At 35.9% G+C, this 19,610-nt stretch overlaps 1 protein-coding gene across 1 annotated transcript in view; it reads right to left on the bottom strand.

Moving 5' to 3' along the window:
• Positions 1 to 19,610, bottom strand: part of LOC129839195 (zinc finger protein 271-like) — a 42,685-nt gene that overhangs the window by 11,396 nt on the left and 11,679 nt on the right. The window contains exon 2 of the mRNA XM_055906503.1: positions 6,862 to 7,823. Within this exon, the coding sequence (XP_055762478.1) occupies positions 6,862 to 7,823 (962 nt within the window). The remainder of the gene's footprint in view (positions 1 to 6,861; positions 7,824 to 19,610) is intronic.

The following is a 19,610-nucleotide window of genomic DNA, read 5'->3' as shown; positions in this document are numbered from 1 at the left end:
GAAGCGGAAAACAGAGGGAGAAATAGGAACTCTAATCAGAGGGCAAAATAGGGGACAGGTGTGAAAGAGTAAATGAGGTAGTTAGGAGAATGAGGAACAGCTGGGAGCAGGAACGGAACGATAGAGAGAGCGAGAGAGAGAGAGAGAGGGAGGGGGAGAGAGAGGGATAGAAAGAGGGAAAGAACCAAATAAGACCAGCAGAGGGAAACGAATAGAAGGGAAGCACAGGGACAAGACATGGTAATCAATGACAAAACATGACAGTACCCCCCCACTCACCGAGCGCCTCCTGGCGCACTCGAGGAGGAACCCTGGCGGCAACGAAGGAAATCATCAATCAACGAACGGTCCAGCACGTCCCGAGATGGAACCCAACTCCTCTCCTCAGGGCCGTAACCCTCCCAATCCACTAAGTACTGGTGACCACGTCCCCGAGAACGCATGTCCATGATCTTCCGTACCTTGTAAATAGGTGCGCCCTCGACAAGGACGGGGGGGGGGGGAGGGAAGACGAACGGGGGCGCGAAGAAAAGGCTTGACACAAGAGACATGGAAGACAGGGTGGACGCGACGAAGATGTCGCGGAAGAAGCAGTCGCACAGCGACAGGATTGACGACCTGAGAGACACGGAACGGACCAATGAACCGCGGAGTCAACTTGCGAGAAGCTGTCGTAAGGGGAAGGTTACGAGTGGAAAGCCACACTCTCTGACCGCGACAATACCTAGGACTCTTAATCCTACGTTTATTGGCGGCTCTCACAGTCTGCGCCCTGTAACGGCAAAGTGCAGACCTGACCCTCCTCCAGGTGCGCTCACAACGTTGGACAAAAGCCTGAGCGGAGGGAACGCTGGACTCGGCGAGCTGGGACGAGAACAGAGGAGGCTGGTAACCAAGACTACTCTGAAACGGAGATAGCCCGGTAGCAGATGAAGGAAGCGAGTTGTGAGCGTACTCAGCCCAGGGGAGCTGTTCTGCCCAAGACGCAGGGTTTCGAAACGAAAGGCTGCGTAATATGCGACCAATCGACTGATTGGCCCTTTCTGCTTGACCGTTAGACTGGGGATGAAACCCGGAAGAGAGACTGACGGAAGCACCAATCAAACGACAGAACTCCCTCCAAAACTGTGACGTGAATTGCGGGCCTCTGTCTGAAACGGCGTCTAACGGGAGACCATGAATTCTGAACACATTCTCAATGATGATTTGTGCCGTCTCCTTAGCGGAAGGAAGCTTAGCGAGGGGAATGAAATGTGCCGCCTTAGAGAACCTATCGATAACCGTAAGAATCACAGTCTTCCCCGCAGACGAAGGCAGACCGGTAATAAAGTCTAAGGCGATGTGAGACCATGGTCGAGAAGGAATGGGAAGCGGTCTGAGACGACCGGCAGGAGGAGAGTTACCTGACTTAGTCTGCGCGCAGTCCGAACAAGCAGCCACGAAACGGCGCGTGTCCCGCTCCTGAGTAGGCCACCAAAACCGCTGGCGAATAGAAGCAAGCGTACCCCGAACGCCGGGGTGGCCAGCTAACTTGGCAGAATGAGCCCACTGAAGAACAGCCAGACGAGTAGAGACAGGAACGAACAGAAGGTTACTAGGACAAGCGCGCGGCGACGCAGTGTGAGTGAGTGCTTGCTTTACCTGTCTCTCAATTCCCCAGACAGTCAACCCGACAACACGCCCTTCAGGGAGAATCCCCTCGGGGTCGGTAGAAGCCACAGAAGAACTAAAGAGACGGGATAAGGCATCAGGCTTGGTGTTCTTATTTCCCGGGCGATAGGAAATCACGAACTCGAAACGAGCGAAAAACAACGCCCAACGAGCTTGACGTGCATTAAGTCGTTTGGCAGAACGGATGTACTCAAGGTTCTTATGGTCAGTCCAAACGACAAAAGGGACGGTCGCCCCCTCCAACCACTGTCGCCATTCGCCTATGGCTAAGCGGATGGCGAGCAGTTCGCGGTTACCCACATCATAGTTGCGTTCCGATGGCGACAGGCGATGAGAAAAGTAAGCGCAAGGATGGACCTTATCGTCAGACTGGAAGCGCTGGGACAGAATGGCTCCCACGCCCACCTCTGAAGCGTCAACCTCGACAATGAATTGTTTAGTGACGTCAGGAGTAACAAGGATAGGGGCGGATGTAAAACGCTTCTTGAGGAGATCAAAAGCTCCCTGGGCGGAACCGGACCACTTAAAGCAAGTCTTGACAGAAGTCAGAGCTGTGAGAGGGGCAGCCACTTGACCGAAATTACGAATGAAACGCCGATAGAAATTAGCGAAACCGAGAAAGCGCTGTAACTCGACACGTGACTTAGGAACGGGCCAATCGCTGACAGCCTGAACCTTAGCGGGATCCATCTGAATGCCTTCAGCGGAAATAACAGAACCGAGAAATGTGACAGAGGAGACATGAAAGGCGCACTTCTCAGCCTTCACGTAGAGACAATTCTCTAAAAGGCGCTGGAGTACACGTCGAACGTGCTGAACATGAATCTCGAGTGACGGTGAAAAAATCAGGATATCGTCAAGGTAAACGAAAACAAAGATGTTCAGCATGTCTCTCAGTACATCATTAACTAATGCCTGAAAGACAGCTGGAGCATTAGCGAGACCGAACGGCAGAACCCGGTATTCAAAATGTCCTAACGGAGTGTTAAACGCCGTTTTCCACTCGTCCCCCTCTCTGATGCGTACGAGATGGTAAGCGTTACGAAGGTCCAACTTAGTAAAGAACCTGGCTCCCTGCAGCATCTCGAAGGCTGACGACATAAGGGGAAGCGGATAACGATTCTTAACCGTTATGTCATTCAGCCCTCGATAATCCACGCAGGGGCGCAGAGTACCGTCCTTCTTCTTAACAAAGAAAAACCCCGCTCCGGCGGGAGAGGAAGAAGGCACCACGGTACCGGCGTCGAGAGAAACAGACAGATAATCCTCGAGAGCCTTACGTTCGGGAGCCGACAGAGAGTATAGTCTACCCCGAGGGGGAGTGGTCCCCGGAAGGAGATCAATACAACAATCATACGACCGGTGAGGAGGAAGAGAGTTGGCTCTGGACCGACTGAAGACCGTGCGTAGATCATGATATTCCTCCGGCACTCCTGTCAAATCACCAGGTTCCTCCTGAGTAGAGGGGACAGAAGAAACAGGAGGGATAGCAGACATTAAACACTTCACATGACAAGAAACGTTCCAGGATAGGATAGAATTACTAGACCAATTAATAGAAGGATTATGACATACTAGCCAGGGATGACCCAAAACAACAGGTGTAAAAGGTGAACGAAAAATCAAAAAGGAAATGGTCTCACTGTGGTTACCAGATACTGTGAGGGTTAAAGGTAGTGTCTCACATCTGATACTGGGGAGAGGACTACCATCTAAGGCGAACATGGGCGTGGGCTTCCCTAACTGTCTGAGAGGAATGTCATGTTTCCGAGCCCATGCTTCGTCCATAAAACAACCCTCAGCCCCAGAGTCTATCAAGGCACTGCAGGAAGCAGCTGAGCCAGACCAGCGTAGATGAACCGACAATGTAGTACAGGATCTTGATGGAGAGACCTGAGTAGTAGCGCTCACCAGTAGCCCTCCGCTTACTGATGAGCTCTGTCTTTTACTGGACATGAAATAACAAAATGTCCAGCAGAACCGCAATAGAGGCAAAGGCGGTTGGTGATTCTCCGTTCCCTCTCCTTAGTCGAGATGCGAATACCTCCCAGCTGCATGGGCTCAGTCTCTGAGCCGGTGAGAGGAGATGGTTGAGATGCGGAGAGGCGGAACACCGTTAACGCGAGCTCTCCTCCACGAGCTCGGTGACGAAGATCTACCCGTCGTTCTATGCGGATGGCGAGTGCAATCAAAGAGTCCACGCTGGAAGGAACCTCCCGGGAGAGAATCTCATCTTTAACCTTAGCGTGGAGTCCCTCCAGAAAACGAGCGAGCAACGCCGGCTCGTTCCGGTCACTGGAGGCAGCAAGAGTGCGAAACTCTATAGAGTAATCCGTTATGGATCGATCACCTTGACATAGGGAAGCCAGGGCCCTGGAAGCCTCCTTCCCAAAAACTGAACGATCAAAAACCCGTATCATCTCCTCTTTAAAGCTCTGATAATCGTTAGTACACTCAACCCTTGCCTCCCAGATAGCTGTGCCCCACTCCCGAGCCCGACCAGTAAGGAGTGATATGACGTAGGCGATCCGAGCTCTCTCTCCTGAGTATGTGTTGGGCTGGAGAGAAAACACAATATCACACTGGGTGAGAAAGGAGCGGCACTCAGTGGGTTGCCCAGAGTAACATGGTGGGTTATTAACCCTAGGTTCCGAAGACTCGGAAGACCAGGAAGTAGCAGGTGGCACGAGACGAAGACTCTGAAACTGTCCTGAGAGGTTGGAAACCTGAGCGGCCAGGGTCTCAACGGCATGACGAGCAGCAGACAATTCCTGCTCGTGTCTGCCGAGCATTGCTTCTTGATAGCAGTGTTGCGAGAATCCGTAGTCGCTGGGTCCATTATTGGGGTCGGATCATTCTGTTATGCTGGTGAATGAGGACCCAAAAGCGACTTAACATAAACAGAGTCTTTATTCCAGTCTAAAACAAAACGATACTCCTGGATATCTCTTAGGTGACACCTGCTCACACGCAGCATCTGATGAAGGCAAAAACACGACAGGGCGGAACCAGGACACAGAACAGCAAACATCAAACAATGATCCGACAAGGACAGAAGCGGAAAACAGAGGGAGAAATAGGAACTCTAATCAGAGGGCAAAATAGGGGACAGGTGTGAAAGAGTAAATGAGGTAGTTAGGAGAATGAGGAACAGCTGGGAGCAGGAACGGAACGATAGAGAGAGCGAGAGAGAGAGAGAGAGAGGGGGAGAGAGAGGGATAGAAAGAGGGAAAGAACCAAATAAGACCAGCAGAGGGAAACGAATAGAAGGGAAGCACAGGGACAAGACATGGTAATCAATGACAAAACATGACAGAAATATTATGAAAATATCAAAACCGAATGTACACCCCTTTGTTAATATGTATTGGCAATAATTAACTTCATGGTGAGGCATGGACTAATAAAACATGTATCTTTTGTCAGGCTGAATGTTTGAAATACTGTAATATTTGAGTCATGCTTCTCCAATAGTGGAATAACGACAATTAGCACTTGAATGTTGTAAAGAAATACTATGTGTAAAAACTGGAGTGATGTATGATTGTTTAAAAAATAGTTCATAAGTTAGTCCAAGTTTAAAAAAATGATACTTCATCCATATGTATAGGCTGCGAGTACTTTGAAATTTAGTTGTTTTGAAGTCATTGAAACAATCACCTGAAAAAAGTATTTTTGACAATCAACCAAAACCGAACTGTCACGCCCTGGCCTTAGTATTTCTTTGTTTTCTTAATTATTTTAGTTAGGTCAGGGTGTGACATGGGGAATGTATGTGTTTTTTGTAGTGTCTAGGGTGGTTGTAAGGTTTAGGGGGTTTATTAGAGTAGTTGGGTTTATGTTTAGTATAGAAGTCTAGCTGTGTCTATGGTTGAGTGTAGGTATCTAGGAAAGTCTATGGTTGCCTGAATTGGGTCTCAATTAGAGACAGCTGGTTATTGTTGTCTCTGATTGGGAGCCATATTTAAGGCAACCATAGGCTTTAGCTGTTTGTGGGGAATTCTATGTTGAACGTTTGTTGCTGGTCTGTGCACTACGTTCATAGCTTCACGGTCGTTTTGTTGGTTTGTTTCTTTTTTATGTATAGTGTTCGTTTTATCTTCATCTCAAATAAAAGAAGATGTCTTCATTTCCCGCTGCGCCTTGGTCCTCTCTCTCACCAACTTATTATGACGATCGTGACACGAACGTAGATTGAACGTCGGGCATAGTCTTATTTACGACATCTTTTCAACAACATTTTGCTAGGTGGGATAGCCCAATGTCAAAACTATTTTAACGTGTCAAAATCAATAATCAATATGCAGAAACAGTTTGTGATACATTGAAAACCTAAACATAAAATGTGCTATATACACAAACATGTTCCACAATAGTAATCACATTACTTGTATTTTTATAAACGAGCATCTTTATACAAGAACCAAAAACCCTGTTGTTTTGACAACTGGCAATAAATCTATTAGGGGGAAATCAGGTTGTACGTGCTGTTGAAACTAACACAACTAAAAACACATGGAAATGGGAGATATATTTTACCTCACTGGTTAGAGGACAACCTGCAGAAGACAGTCAGCTACATTTTGGAGTGATGCATTTAAATTTAGGGGTCCTCAGAACGAAGAGAAACGCAACACTTATTTGTCATCACTCCTATCGAGGTCACTTGGGAATCAATTGCGCAAGAGGGGGGAGATGAGGTTGCATGTCCTGTTAAAACAGCTCAAACACACCACGGAACGTGGGAATAACGTGTACATTAGTGTTTAGAGGTCAATTTGTAGAAAACAGCTAGCTACATTTTAAAGTGTCGCAGTTTGATTCAAGTAGGTCGCCAACGAGGGAAGTGAAACGCAACACTTTCTCTGTGTTTATGTTAATCACATAAATACTATTTCAATTCAGAGCCTGGATTTTGCCCCTGAGGCCAATATCCATATCATGCTGAAATCAATAGAACACGGGGCAAACGTTTAGGGATCTACATTGTGACATCATTAAAATAGACCTACTACAATGTTAAAACATTCTACATTGTGACATCATTAAAATACTCCTACTACAATGTTAAAACATTCTACATTGTGACATTATTTCATTGATATCATGAAACAACTCCTTCATGTATGTACTTTCTGATGTTTTGTCAGAGCAACTCTTGCCACATTGATCACAGCTCTAATATTTCTCTCCTGTGTGTGTTCTCTGGTGTGATATCATGTTCCTTGAGTGAGTAAAACTCCTCCCACATTGATCACAGCTATAAGGCTTCTCTCCTTTGTGTGTTTTCTGGTGTGATTTTAAATTTTGGGACGAAACAAAACTCTTTCCACAGTCAGAGCAGTGGTAAGGTTTATCCCCTGTGTGTATTCTCTTGTGTATAGTCAGCTGGCTAAATGAAGTAAAACTCTTTCCACATTGATCACAGCTATAAGGTTTCTCTCCAGTGTGTGTTCTCAAATGTACCATCAGGTTGCTTGAGTGACTAAATCTCTTTCCACATTGATCACAGCTATAAGGCTTCTCTCCTGTGTGTGTTTTCTGGTGTGATTTTAAATATTGTGACGAAACAAAACACTTTCCACAGTCAGAGCAGTGGTAAGGTTTCGCTATTGTGTGTGTTCTCTTGTGTGATTTTAAATATTGGGAAGAAACAAAATGCCTTCCACAGTCAGAGCAGTGGAAAGGTTTCTCTCCTGTGTGTATTCTCTGGTGTATAGTCAGCTGGTTAGATGTAGTAAAACTCTTCATACACCGATCACAGCTATAAGGTTTCTCTCCTGTGTGTGTTCTCTGGTGTATAGTCAGAATGCTAGATGTAACAAAACTCTTCCCACATTGATCACATCTATAAGATTTCTCTCTTGTGTGTGTTTTCTGGTGTGCTTTCAGGCTGCGTGTAACACTAAAACTCTTCCCACATTGATCACAGCTATTAGGTTTCTCTCCTGTATGGATTCTCTGATGGCTTTTAAGGTCTGTTGAAGAGGTGAATCTCTTCCCACAGTCAGAGCAGTGGTGAGATTTCTTTCCTGTGGGTTTCCGCTGGTGTTTCTTGAGGTGTTCTGATCTGGGGGGACTCTTCTCTGCCTCATCAGCTTCATGATGTTGTTGAGGCTCCCCAGAGGATCCACGATTGTCATGTCTCTCTCCTGTGTGAACAACAAAGTCAGACAGATGGTTAAAGGTCCACAACAGCAGAAATCCACTGTTTATATGAGCTGAAGGTGATGCCCATGATTGTGTACGACAATTTACATCTGTAATGAATGTTGAAAAGCTTTCAAAAACGGACTATTTTATTAACAGTCAAGTGAGCAACAACAGTCATATTTAGTCTTATTTTTTCACACAGTATATCTGTTATCTAGTTGCATTATATCTGTTATCTAGTAGTAGTATATCTGTTATCTAGTTATGGATGCAGTATACCTGTTATCTAGTTGTAGTATATCTGTTATCTAGTTGTAGTATACCTGTTATCTAGATGTAGTATATCTGTTATCTAGTTGTAGTATATCTGTTATCTAGTTGTAGTATATCTGTTATCTAGTTGCAGTATACCTGTTATCTAGTTGTAGTATATCTGTTATCTAGTTGTAGTATATCTGTTATCTAGTTGTAGTATACCTGTTATCTAGTTGTAGTATACCTGTTATCTAGTTATGGATGTAGTATACCTGTTATCTAGTTATGGATGTAGTATATCTGTTATCTAGTAGTAGTATATCTGTTATCTAGTTGTAGTATACCTGTTATCTAGATGTAGTATATCTGTTATCTAGTTATGGATGTAGTATATCTGTTATCTAGTTGTAGTATATCTGTTATCTAGTTATGGATGTAGTATATCTGTTATCTAGTTGTAGTATATCTGTTATCTAGTTATGGATGTAGTATACCTGTTATCTAGTTATGGATGTAGTATATCTGTTATCTAGTAGTAGTATATCTGTTATCTAGTTGTAGTATACCTGTTATCTAGATGTAGTATATCTGTTATCTTGTTGTAGTATATCTGTTATCTAGTTGTAGTATATCTGTTATCTAGTTGTAGTATACCTGTTATCTAGTTATGGATGCAGTATATCTGTTATCTAGTTATGGATGCAGTATATCTGTTATCTAGTTGCAGTATATCTGTTATCTAGTAGTAGTATATCTGTTATCTAGTTGTAGTATATCTGTTATCTAGTTATAGTTGTAGTATATCTGTTATCTAGTAGTAGTATATCTGTTATCTAGTTATGGATGTAGTATATCTGTTATCTAGTTGTAGTATATCTGTTATCTAGATGTAGTATATCTGTTATCTAGATGTAGTATATCTGTTATCTAGTTGTAGTATATCTGTTATCTAGTTGTAGTATATCTGTTATCTAGTTGTAGTATATCTGTTATCTAGTTATAGTTGTAGTATACCTGTTATCTAGTTGTAGTATATCTGTTATCTAGTTATGGATGCAGTATATCTGTTATCTAGTTATGGATGCAGTATATCTGTTATCTAGTTATGGATGTAGTATATCTGTTATCTAGTTGTAGTATATCTGTTATCTAGTTATGGATGTAGTATATCTGTTATCTAGTTGTAGTATACCTGTTATCTAGTTGTAGTATACCTGTTATCTAGTTGTAGTATATCTGTTATCTAGTTATGGATGTAGTATATCTGTTATCTAGTTGCAGTATACCTGTTATCTAGTTATGGATGTAGTATATCTGTTATCTAGTTATGGATGTAGTATATCTGTTATCTAGTTATGGATGTAGTATATCTGTTATCTAGTTATGGATGTAGTATATCTGTTATCTAGTTATGGTTGTAGTATATCTGTTATCTAGTTGTAGTATATCTGTTATCTAGTTGTAGTATATCTGTTATCTAGATGTAGTATATCTGTTATCTAGTAGTAGTATATCTGTTATCTAGTTGTAGTATATCTGTTATCTAGTTGCAGTATATCTGTTATCTAGTTATGGATGTAGTATATCTGTTATCTAGTTGTAGTATATCTGTTATCTAGTTGTAGTATACCTGTTATCTAGTTGCAGTATATCTGTTATCTAGATGCAGTATATCTGTTATCTAGTTATGGATGTAGTATATCTGTTATCTAGTTATGGATGTAGTATATCTGTTATCTAGTTATGGATGTAGTATATCTGTTATCTAGTTATGGATGTAGTATATCTGTTATCTAGTTGTAGTATATCTGTTATCTAGATGCAGTATATCTGTTATCTAGTTGCAGTATATCTGTTATCTAGTTGTAGTATATCTGTTATCTAGTTGTAGTATATCTGTTATCTAGTTATGGATGCAGTATATCTGTTATCTAGTTGTAGTATACCTGTTATCTAGTTGTAGTATATCTGTTATCTAGATGTAGTATATCTGTTATCTAGTTATGGATGCAGTATATCTGTTATCTAGTTGTAGTATATCTGTTATCTAGTTATGGTTGTAGTATATCTGTTATCTAGTTGTAGTATATCTGTTATCTAGTTGTAGTATATCTGTTATCTAGATGTAGTATATCTGTTATCTAGTAGTAGTATATCTGTTATCTAGTTGTAGTATATCTGTTATCTAGTTGCAGTATATCTGTTATCTAGTTATGGATGTAGTATATCTGTTATCTAGTTGTAGTATATCTGTTATCTAGTTGTAGTATACCTGTTATCTAGTTGCAGTATATCTGTTATCTAGATGCAGTATATCTGTTATCTAGTTATGGATGTAGTATATCTGTTATCTAGTTATGGATGTAGTATATCTGTTATCTAGTTATGGATGTAGTATATCTGTTATCTAGTTATGGATGTAGTATATCTGTTATCTAGTAGTAGTATATCTGTTATCTAGTTGTAGTATATCTGTTATCTAGTTGTAGTATACCTGTTATCTAGTTGTAGTATATCTGTTATCTAGTTATGGATGCAGTATATCTGTTATCTAGTTGTAGTATATCTGTTATCTAGTTGTAGTATATCTGTTATCTAGTTGTAGTATACCTGTTATCTAGTTGTAGTATATCTGTTATCTAGTTATGGATGTAGTATATCTGTTATCTAGTTATGGATGCAGTATATCTGTTATCTAGTTGTAGTATATCTGTTATCTAGTTATGAATGTAGTATATCTGTTATCTAGTTGTAGTATATCTGTTATCTAGTTGCAGTATATCTGTTATCTAGTTGTAGTATATCTGTTATCTAGTTGTAGTATATCTGTTATCTAGTTGTAGTATACCTGTTATCTAGTTGTAGTATATCTGTTATCTAGTTATGGATGTAGTATATCTGTTATCTAGTTGTAGTATACCTGTTATCTAGTTGTAGTATATATGTTATCTAGTTATAGTATATCTGTTATCTAGTTGCAGTATATCTGTTATCTAGTTGTAGTATATCTGTTATCTAGTTATAGATGTAGTATATCTGTTATCTAGTTATGGATGTAGTATATCTGTTATCTAGTTGTAGTATACCTGTTATCTAGTTGTAGTATATCTGTTATCTAGTTGTAGTATACCTGTTATCTAGTTGTAGTATATCTGTTATCTAGATGTAGTATATCTGTTATCTAGTTATGGATGTAGTATATCTGTTATCTAGTTGTAGTATATCTGTTATCTAGTTGTAGTATATCTGTTATCTAGATGTAGTATATCTGTTATCTAGTTATGGATGTAGTATATCTGTTATCTAGTAGTAGTATATCTGTTATCTAGTTGTAGTATATCTGTTATCTAGTTATAGATGTAGTATATCTGTTATCTAGTATATCTGTTATCTAGTTGTAGTATATCTGTTATCTAGTTGTAGTATATCTGTTATCTAGATGTAGTATATCTGTTATCTAGTTATAGATGTAGTATATCTGTTATCTAGTTATAGTATATCTGTTATCTAGTTGTAGTATATCTGTTATCTAGTAGTAGTATATCTGTTATCTAGTTGTAGTATATCTGTTATCTAGTTGTAGTATATCTGTTATCTAGATGTAGTATATCTGTTATCTAGTTGTAGTATATCTGTTATCTAGATGTAGTATACCTGTTATCTAGTTGTAGTATATCTGTTATCTAGTTATGGATGTAGTATATCTGTTATCTAGTAGTAGTATATCTGTTATCTAGTTGTAGTATATCTGTTATCTAGTTGTAGTATATATGTTATCTAGTTATAGTATATCTGTTATCTAGTTGTAGTATATCTGTTATCTAGTTGTAGTATATCTGTTATCTAGTTGTAGTATATCTGTTATCTAGATGTAGTATATCTGTTATCTAGTTATGGATGTAGTATATCTGTTATCTAGTTGTAGTATACCTGTTATCTAGTTGTAGTATATCTGTTATCTAGTTGTAGTATATCTGTTATCTAGTTATGGATGTAGTATATCTGTTATCTAGTTGTAGTATATCTGTTATCTAGTTGTAGTATATCTGTTATCTAGTTGTAGTATATCTGTTATCTAGTTGTAGTATACCTGTTATCTAGTTGCAGTATATCTGTTATCTAGATGCAGTATATCTGTTATCTAGTTATGGATGTAGTATATCTGTTATCTAGTTATGGATGTAGTATATCTGTTATCTAGTTATGGATGTAGTATATCTGTTATCTAGTTATGGATGTAGTATATCTGTTATCTAGTTGTAGTATATCTGTTATCTAGATGCAGTATATCTGTTATCTAGTTGCAGTATATCTGTTATCTAGTTGTAGTATATCTGTTATCTAGTTGTAGTATATCTGTTATCTAGTTATGGATGCAGTATATCTGTTATCTAGTTGTAGTATACCTGTTATCTAGTTGTAGTATATCTGTTATCTAGATGTAGTATATCTGTTATCTAGTTATGGATGCAGTATATCTGTTATCTAGTTGTAGTATATCTGTTATCTAGTTATGGTTGTAGTATATCTGTTATCTAGTTGTAGTATATCTGTTATCTAGTTGTAGTATATCTGTTATCTAGATGTAGTATATCTGTTATCTAGTAGTAGTATATCTGTTATCTAGTTGTAGTATATCTGTTATCTAGTTGCAGTATATCTGTTATCTAGTTATGGATGTAGTATATCTGTTATCTAGTTGTAGTATATCTGTTATCTAGTTGTAGTATACCTGCTATCTAGTTGCAGTATATCTGTTATCTAGATGCAGTATATCTGTTATCTAGTTATGGATGTAGTATATCTGTTATCTAGTTATGGATGTAGTATATCTGTTATCTAGTTATGGATGTAGTATATCTGTTATCTAGTTATGGATGTAGTATATCTGTTATCTAGTAGTAGTATATCTGTTATCTAGTTGTAGTATATCTGTTATCTAGTTGTAGTATACCTGTTATCTAGTTGTAGTATATCTGTTATCTAGTTATGGATGCAGTATATCTGTTATCTAGTTGTAGTATATCTGTTATCTAGTTGTAGTATATCTGTTATCTAGTTGTAGTATACCTGTTATCTAGTTGTAGTATATCTGTTATCTAGTTATGGATGTAGTATATCTGTTATCTAGTTATGGATGCAGTATATCTGTTATCTAGTTGTAGTATATCTGTTATCTAGTTATGAATGTAGTATATCTGTTATCTAGTTGTAGTATATCTGTTATCTAGTTGCAGTATATCTGTTATCTAGTTGTAGTATATCTGTTATCTAGTTGTAGTATATCTGTTATCTAGTTGTAGTATACCTGTTATCTAGTTGTAGTATATCTGTTATCTAGTTATGGATGTAGTATATCTGTTATCTAGTTGTAGTATACCTGTTATCTAGTTGTAGTATATATGTTATCTAGTTATAGTATATCTGTTATCTAGTTGCAGTATATCTGTTATCTAGTTGTAGTATATCTGTTATCTAGTTATAGATGTAGTATATCTGTTATCTAGTTATGGATGTAGTATATCTGTTATCTAGTTGTAGTATACCTGTTATCTAGTTGTAGTATATCTGTTATCTAGTTGTAGTATACCTGTTATCTAGTTGTAGTATATCTGTTATCTAGATGTAGTATATCTGTTATCTAGTTATGGATGTAGTATATCTGTTATCTAGTTGTAGTATATCTGTTATCTAGTTGTAGTATATCTGTTATCTAGATGTAGTATATCTGTTATCTAGTTATGGATGTAGTATATCTGTTATCTAGTAGTAGTATATCTGTTATCTAGTTGTAGTATATCTGTTATCTAGTTATAGATGTAGTATATCTGTTATCTAGTATATCTGTTATCTAGTTGTAGTATATCTGTTATCTAGTTGTAGTATATCTGTTATCTAGATGTAGTATATCTGTTATCTAGTTATAGATGTAGTATATCTGTTATCTAGTTATAGTATATCTGTTATCTAGTTGTAGTATATCTGTTATCTAGTAGTAGTATATCTGTTATCTAGTTGTAGTATATCTGTTATCTAGTTGTAGTATATCTGTTATCTAGATGTAGTATATCTGTTATCTAGTTGTAGTATATCTGTTATCTAGATGTAGTATACCTGTTATCTAGTTGTAGTATATCTGTTATCTAGTTATGGATGTAGTATATCTGTTATCTAGTAGTAGTATATCTGTTATCTAGTTGTAGTATATCTGTTATCTAGTTGTAGTATATATGTTATCTAGTTATAGTATATCTGTTATCTAGTTGTAGTATATCTGTTATCTAGTTGTAGTATATCTGTTATCTAGTTGTAGTATATCTGTTATCTAGATGTAGTATATCTGTTATCTAGTTATGGATGTAGTATATCTGTTATCTAGTTGTAGTATACCTGTTATCTAGTTGTAGTATATCTGTTATCTAGTTGTAGTATATCTGTTATCTAGTTATGGATGTAGTATATCTGTTATCTAGTTGTAGTATATCTGTTATCTAGTTGTAGTATATCTGTTATCTAGTTGTAGTATATCTGTTATCTAGTTATGGATGTAGTATATCTGTTATCTAGTTGTAGTATATCTGTTATCTAGATGTAGTATATCTGTTATCTAGATGTAGTATACCTGTTATCTAGTTGTAGTATATCTGTTATCTAGTTGTAGTATATCTGTTATCTAGATGTAGTATATCTGTTATCTAGATGTAGTATACCTGTTATCTAGTTATGGATGTAGTATATCTGTTATCTAGTAGTAGTATACCTGTTATCTAGATGTAGTATATCTGTTATCTAGTTGTAGTATATCTGTTATCTAGATGTAGTATATCTGTTATCTAGATGTAGTATATCTGTTATCTAGATGTAGTATACCTGTTATCTAGATGTAGTATATCTGTTATCTAGATGTAGTATATCTGTTATCTAGTAGTAGTATATCTGTTATCTAGTTGTAGTATATCTGTTATCTAGTTGTAGTATATCTGTTATCTAGTTGTAGTATATCTGTTATCTAGTTGTAGTATACCTGTTATCTAGTTGTAGTATACCTGTTATCTAGTTATAGATGTAGTATATCTGTTATCTAGTTGTAGTATATCTGTTATCTAGTTGTAGTATATCTGTTATCTAGTTGTAGTATATCTGTTATCTAGTTGTAGTATACCTGTTATCTAGTTATGGATGCAGTATATCTGCTATCTAGTTGTAGTATACCTGTTATCTAGTTGTAGTATATCTGTTATCTAGTTGTAGTATATCTGTTATCTAGTTATGGATGTAGTATACCTGTTATCTAGTTGTAGTATATCTGTTATCTAGATGTAGTATACCTGTTATCTAGTTATGGATGTAGTATACCTGTTATCTAGATGTAGTATATCTGTTATCTAGTTATAGATGTAGTATACCTGTTATCTAGATGTAGTATATCTGTTATCTAGTAGTAGTATATCTGTTATCTAGTTGTAGTATATCTGTTATCTAGTTGTAGTATATCTGTTATCTAGTTGTAGTATATCTGTTATCTAGTTGTAGTATATCTGTTATCTAGTTGTAGTATATCTGTTATCTAGTTGTAGTATACCTGTTATCTAGTTGTAGTATATCTGTTATCTAGTTGTAGTATACCTGTTATCTAGTTGTAGTATATCTGTTATCTAGTTGCAGTATATCTGTTATCTAGTTGTAGTATATCTGTTATCTAGTTGTAGTATACCTGTTATCTAGTTGTAGTATATCTGTTATCTAGTTGTAGTATATCTGTTATCTAGTTGTAGTATATCTGTTATCTAGATGTAGTATATCTGTTATCTAGTTATGGATGTAGTATATCTGTTATCTAGTTGTAGTATACCTGTTATCTAGTTGTAGTATATCTGTTATCTAGTTGTAGTATATCTGTTATCTAGTTATGGATGTAGTATATCTGTTATCTAGTTGTAGTATATCTGTTATCTAGTTGTAGTATATCTGTTATCTAGTTGTAGTATATCTGTTATCTAGTTATGGATGTAGTATATCTGTTATCTAGTTGTAGTATATCTGTTATCTAGATGTAGTATATCTGTTATCTAGATGTAGTATACCTGTTATCTAGTTGTAGTATATCTGTTATCTAGTTGTAGTATATCTGTTATCTAGATGTAGTATATCTGTTATCTAGATGTAGTATACCTGTTATCTAGTTATGGATGTAGTATATCTGTTATATAGTAGTAGTATACCTGTTATCTAGATGTAGTATATCTGTTATCTAGTTGTAGTATATCTGTTATCTAGATGTAGTATATCTGTTATCTAGATGTAGTATATCTGTTATCTAGATGTAGTATACCTGTTATCTAGATGTAGTATATCTGTTATCTAGATGTAGTATATCTGTTATCTAGTAGTAGTATATCTGTTATCTAGTTGTAGTATATCTGTTATCTAGTTGTAGTATATCTGTTATCTAGTTGTAGTATACCTGTTATCTAGATGTAGTATATCTGTTATCTAGTTGTAGTATACCTGTTATCTAGTTGTAGTATACCTGTTATCTAGTTATAGATGTAGTATATCTGTTATCTAGTTATGGATGCAGTATATCTGTTATCTAGTTGTAGTATACCTGTTATCTAGTTGTAGTATATCTGTTATCTAGTTGTAGTATATCTGTTATCTAGTTATGGATGTAGTATACCTGTTATCTAGTTGTAGTATATCTGTTATCTAGATGTAGTATACCTGTTATCTAGTTATGGATGTAGTATACCTGTTATCTAGATGTAGTATATCTGTTATCTAGTTATAGATGTAGTATACCTGTTATCTAGATGTAGTATATCTGTTATCTAGTAGTAGTATATCTGTTATCTAGTTGTAGTATATCTGTTATCTAGTTGTAGTATATCTGTTATCTAGTTGTAGTATATCTGTTATCTAGTTGTAGTATATCTGTTATCTAGTTGTAGTATATCTGTTATCTAGTTGTAGTATACCTGTTATCTAGTTGTAGTATATCTGTTATCTAGTTGTAGTATACCTGTTATCTAGTTGTAGTATATCTGTTATCTAGTTGCAGTATATCTGTTATCTAGTTGTAGTATATCTGTTATCTAGTTGTAGTATACCTGTTATCTAGTTGTAGTATATCTGTTATCTAGTTGTAGTATATCTGTTATCTAGTAGTAGTATATCTGTTATCTAGATGTAGTATATCTGTTATCTAGTTATGGATGTAGTATATCTGTTATCTAGTAGTAGTATATCTGTTATCTAGTTGTAGTATATCTGTTATCTAGTTATAGATGTAGTATATCTGTTATCTAGTATATCTGTTATCTAGTTGTAGTATATCTGTTATCTAGTTGTAGTATATCTGTTATCTAGATGTAGTATATCTGTTATCTAGTTATAGATGTAGTATATCTGTTATCTAGTTATAGTATATCTGTTATCTAGTTGTAGTATATCTGTTATCTAGTAGTAGTATATCTGTTATCTAGATGTAGTATATCTGTTATCTAGTTGTAGTATATCTGTTATCTAGATGTAGTATACCTGTTATCTAGTTGTAGTATATCTGTTATCTAGTTATGGATGTAGTATATCTGTTATCTAGTTGTAGTATACCTGTTATCTAGTTGTAGTATATCTGTTATCTAGTTGTAGTATATCTGTTATCTAGTTATGGATGTAGTATATCTGTTATCTAGTTGTAGTATATCTGTTATCTAGTTGTAGTATATCTGTTATCTAGTTGTAGTATATCTGTTATCTAGTTATGGATGTAGTATATCTGTTATCTAGTTGTAGTATATCTGTTATCTAGATGTAGTATATCTGTTATCTAGATGTAGTATACCTGTTATCTAGTTGTAGTATATCTGTTATCTAGTTGTAGTATATCTGTTATCTAGATGTAGTATATCTGTTATCTAGATGTAGTATACCTGTTATCTAGTTATGGATGTAGTATATCTGTTATCTAGTAGTAGTATACCTGTTATCTAGATGTAGTATATCTGTTATCTAGTTGTAGTATATCTGTTATCTAGATGTAGTATATCTGTTATCTAGATGTAGTATATCTGTTATCTAGATGTAGTATACCTGTTATCTAGATGTAGTATATCTGTTATCTAGATGTAGTATATCTGTTATCTAGTTGTAGTATACCTGTTATCTAGTTGTAGTATATCTGTTATCTAGTTGTAGTATATCTGTTATCTAGTTATGGATGTAGTTTATCTGTTATCTAGTTGTAGTATATCTGTTATCTAGTTGTAGTATATCTGTTATCTAGTTGTAGTATATCTGTTATCTAGTTATGGATGTAGTATATCTGTTATCTAGTTGTAGTATATCTGTTATCTAGATGTAGTATATCTGTTATCTAGATGTAGTATACCTGTTATCTAGTTGTAGTATATCTGTTATCTAGTTGTAGTATATCTGTTATCTAGATGTAGTATATCTGTTATCTAGATGTAGTATACCTGTTATCTAGTTATGGATGTAGTATATCTGTTATCTAGTAGTAGTATACCTGTTATCTAGATGTAGTATATCTGTTATCTAGTTGTAGTATATCTGTTATCTAGATGTAGTATATATGTTATCTAGATGTAGTATATCTGTTATCTAGATGTAGTATACCTGTTATCTAGATGTAGTATATCTGTTATCTAGATGTAGTATATCTGTTATCTAGATGTAGTATATCTGTTATCTAGATGTAGTATACCTGTTATCTAGATGTAGTATATCTGTTATCTAGATGTAGTATATCTGTTATCTAGTTGTAGTATACCTGTTATCTAGTTGTAGTATATCTGTTATCTAGTTGTAGTATATCTGTTATCTAGTTATGGATGTAGTTTATCTGTTATCTAGTTGTAGTATATCTGTTATCTAGTTGTAGTATATCTGTTATCTAGTTGTAGTATATCTGTTATCTAGTTATGGATGTAGTATATCTGTTATCTAGTTGTAGTATATCTGTTATCTAGATGTAGTATATCTGTTATCTAGATGTAGTATACCTGTTATCTAGTTGTAGTATATCTGTTATCTAGTTGTAGTATATCTGTTATCTAGATGTAGTATATCTGTTATCTAGATGTAGTATACCTGTTATCTAGTTATGGATGTAGTATATCTGTTATCTAGTAGTAGTATACCTGTTATCTAGATGTAGTATATCTGTTATCTAGTTGTAGTATATCTGTTATCTAGATGTAGTATATATGTTATCTAGATGTAGTATATCTGTTATCTAGATGTAGTATACCTGTTATCTAGATGTAGTATATCTGTTATCTAGATGTAGTATATCTGTTATCTAGTAGTAGTATATCTGTTATCTAGTTGTAGTATATCTGTTATCTAGTTGTAGTATATCTGTTATCTAGTTGTAGTATACCTGTTATCTAGATGTAGTATATCTGTTATCTAGTTGTAGTATACCTGTTATCTAGTTGTAGTATACCTGTTATCTAGTTATAGATGTAGTATATCTGTTATCTAGTTATGGATGCAGTATATCTGTT

This window comes from Salvelinus fontinalis, chromosome 40, assembly GCF_029448725.1.
Source record: "Salvelinus fontinalis isolate EN_2023a chromosome 40, ASM2944872v1, whole genome shotgun sequence".
NCBI lineage: Eukaryota > Metazoa > Chordata > Actinopteri > Salmoniformes > Salmonidae > Salvelinus > Salvelinus fontinalis.
Note: the sequence above shows the minus strand (reverse complement) of the source record. Positions and strands in the feature narration are given on the sequence as shown.